Source organism: Halyomorpha halys, unplaced genomic scaffold (assembly GCF_000696795.3).
Source record: "Halyomorpha halys isolate HHAL.00 unplaced genomic scaffold, Hhal_1.1 Scaffold217.1, whole genome shotgun sequence".
Taxonomy (NCBI): domain Eukaryota; kingdom Metazoa; phylum Arthropoda; class Insecta; order Hemiptera; family Pentatomidae; genus Halyomorpha; species Halyomorpha halys.
In genome coordinates, this window is record NW_027114159.1 from 543,789 (window position 1) to 546,355 (window position 2,567).

Genomic DNA, 2,567 nt, shown 5'->3' on the forward strand with positions numbered 1-2,567 from the left:
CATTTCTAGAGGAGAACATCTCGAGGCCATCTTCTTTTCAGACGCCTAGGAGGATTATTAGGTAATGAAGGAGAAGCCAGGTTAGAAACAAGTGGTTTTGGGTTGTTGAGAAGTTTATTATGGAAGGAACGGTCTAGTTCTGGCCAAATCGGCAACATATGGAACATTGAGGTCCTGATGGATGACTTGATTTGTGACAAAGTAAGGAGCATTAATGATTAAGTTATGTATAAATATAAATGTACTTTCAACCATCCGTCCATGTTACACTAGCCTAAGGCCTTCCCATACGTTTGGGGTAACAGAATAAAATTATAAGATACCATTAAATATTATTATGTGTAATCTGCAATATCTTACCGGGTCATCAAATATATTTGCTGTTCTCTCTTCAGGCGACTGGCCTTTCTTCGATCTGATGAGAAGGTATATGTGCCGGACCTCAGGTACTGTCCTCAAGAGCTTCTCCACCAATACTTTACCGACAAAACCAGTCGCACCCGTCACTAATATTGATTCTCCTTCCAAACTTTTACCTGCAAAATAAAAATTCGATAAGTTTCAACACCTACTTTGCCCAATTTAATAAAAAGTAATAGATTATTTTTACTTAGAAAAGATATTAAGATAAAAAAAGTGAACAGAAGACCCCCACCACATATGTCGTATTTCATCCTCCTTTTTTTGTTTGGAAAATAGATGAAAATTGTTTAAAAAATAAATAAATGAAGCGGATAGAGAAGAAGAAAAAGATTTAGAGCTCGAAGAGGCTTAGACAAGTGCCTCTTCTCAACTTAGTTCATATATAAATTTTCAAATCTCTGATTCAATTTAAGCTGTTGGGTCCTTGGAACCATAAAAATGTATTATATATTATTATAGAAAATTATATTGTTATTGTATTAGATTTGATGAGTTTGTAAGAATAGGATGTGTAATTATTACATTCTACAGGATTACATGTTTTTAGGTGAATAAGAGTAATATAGTTTAAGATTCGGATTAAATATGATCTTATGTAAATAATAATTTATAATTTAGGTAATTTACTTTTAAAACTAATTATTTTATGAGTTAAATTGCATTTGAATGCATTTTATAAGTAAATAGCATGTTTAAGTTCATTTAAAGATGACTTGGAGATTCACGTTATTTTTTTGCAATATTCCATTTCCATATGTAAATTGTTTAAGTTCATGGCTAGAAGTTCACTCCTTATCCCTCTCAATTAAAATCAGAGAATGTTTTATGTTTTTTAAATTATATGTACCATTACATAAGATGAGAGATCATTTCGGATTGTGATTAACAGATAGGTATAACTTTTCAACTTTGACAACTTGACAAGTCAATTACCAGTTCCTACAATAAAGCGAACCTGGTATGACTACCGATAAAATAAATTTAAAATTAAATAAATAACTTTAAATAAATTATATTTCAAATATTTACAAGAGAATGGATATATGCAAGCTGAAATATGAAAATATAAGGTAGGATTCCTATTTGATACAGCAGTTGGAGGATATATAATGGAATAATCAATGAACCAACTGTCATAAGGTTTATTGATAGTGTTTTGTAATGTTTTTTATTGAATTTAAATTTATATATTTAATTTAATCTATATTTAATGTTAAGAAATCGTATCTAATTACACAAAATTCAATACTTGACATCCTAATAAGATATATCATAAAAATAAATTAATGAAAAAATAAAATAAAATAACTATATACATATAAGTATCATAGACATCTCCAAACTGTATTCTAGTAATAATGAAACGGATAATTTAAAATACACTCCCACTCTTCTCCAATAACCTTCCACACATCGCAAAAGTCTGATATATTAAAATAAAAATCTATTCAAATGAATTATTTTTAATATCATCTCAGTCTCATATCTTTTTAAAATTTATTTATACATATTGAAACTGCATTGAAAATCAAGCACCACATATAATTATCTCGATCTCAATTTTACATACAAATATAATGCAATTTTTAAATCATATAATTAAACTAGAAAAGAAATTTAATAAAATATAATTTTAATAGATTTGTTTTTTTTTATTAACAGACGATGAATAAATATATTTATCCGTCCTGAAATATGGAGAACAAAGTGTATGATTTTGTATTGATAATTTGCTTGACATAGAAATAAAATTATAATTGAATATTTTGGTAATGTGTAATAATAACCTATTGTTAAAGAAATATGAAAATTTTACTAGACAAAAAATGTTTTCTCTCAATATGCAAAAAAAAAAAAAAAATAGATTTTTTAAGGTAGTCAACCTGAATCATAGTACAAATTAAAACAGTCTACTAACAACAAAATTGAAATATTTTTTAATAGCGGGTTAGTCGGAGAGGAACCAGACACCTTCATCCGATTCATAGAAAAAATATTTCTACATTAAAACAAGACAAAATTATTTAAAGCTTAATTTACTTTCCTACCGTTGTATGAAAAACCTCAAAATACGACTTAAGGTTTTTTCACCAACTGGACATTTAGTAATTTATATGATTTTTCTTCAATAAATGAAAACTGTT

The 2,567-nt window shown here is 27.5% G+C and overlaps 1 protein-coding gene across 1 annotated transcript in view; it reads right to left on the reverse strand.

Moving 5' to 3' along the window:
• Positions 1-2,567, reverse strand: part of LOC106679744 (fatty acyl-CoA reductase wat) — a 25,835-nt gene that overhangs the window by 21,302 nt on the left and 1,966 nt on the right. The window contains exon 2 of the mRNA XM_067051408.1: positions 361-536. Within this exon, the coding sequence (XP_066907509.1) occupies positions 361-536 (176 nt within the window). The remainder of the gene's footprint in view (positions 1-360; positions 537-2,567) is intronic.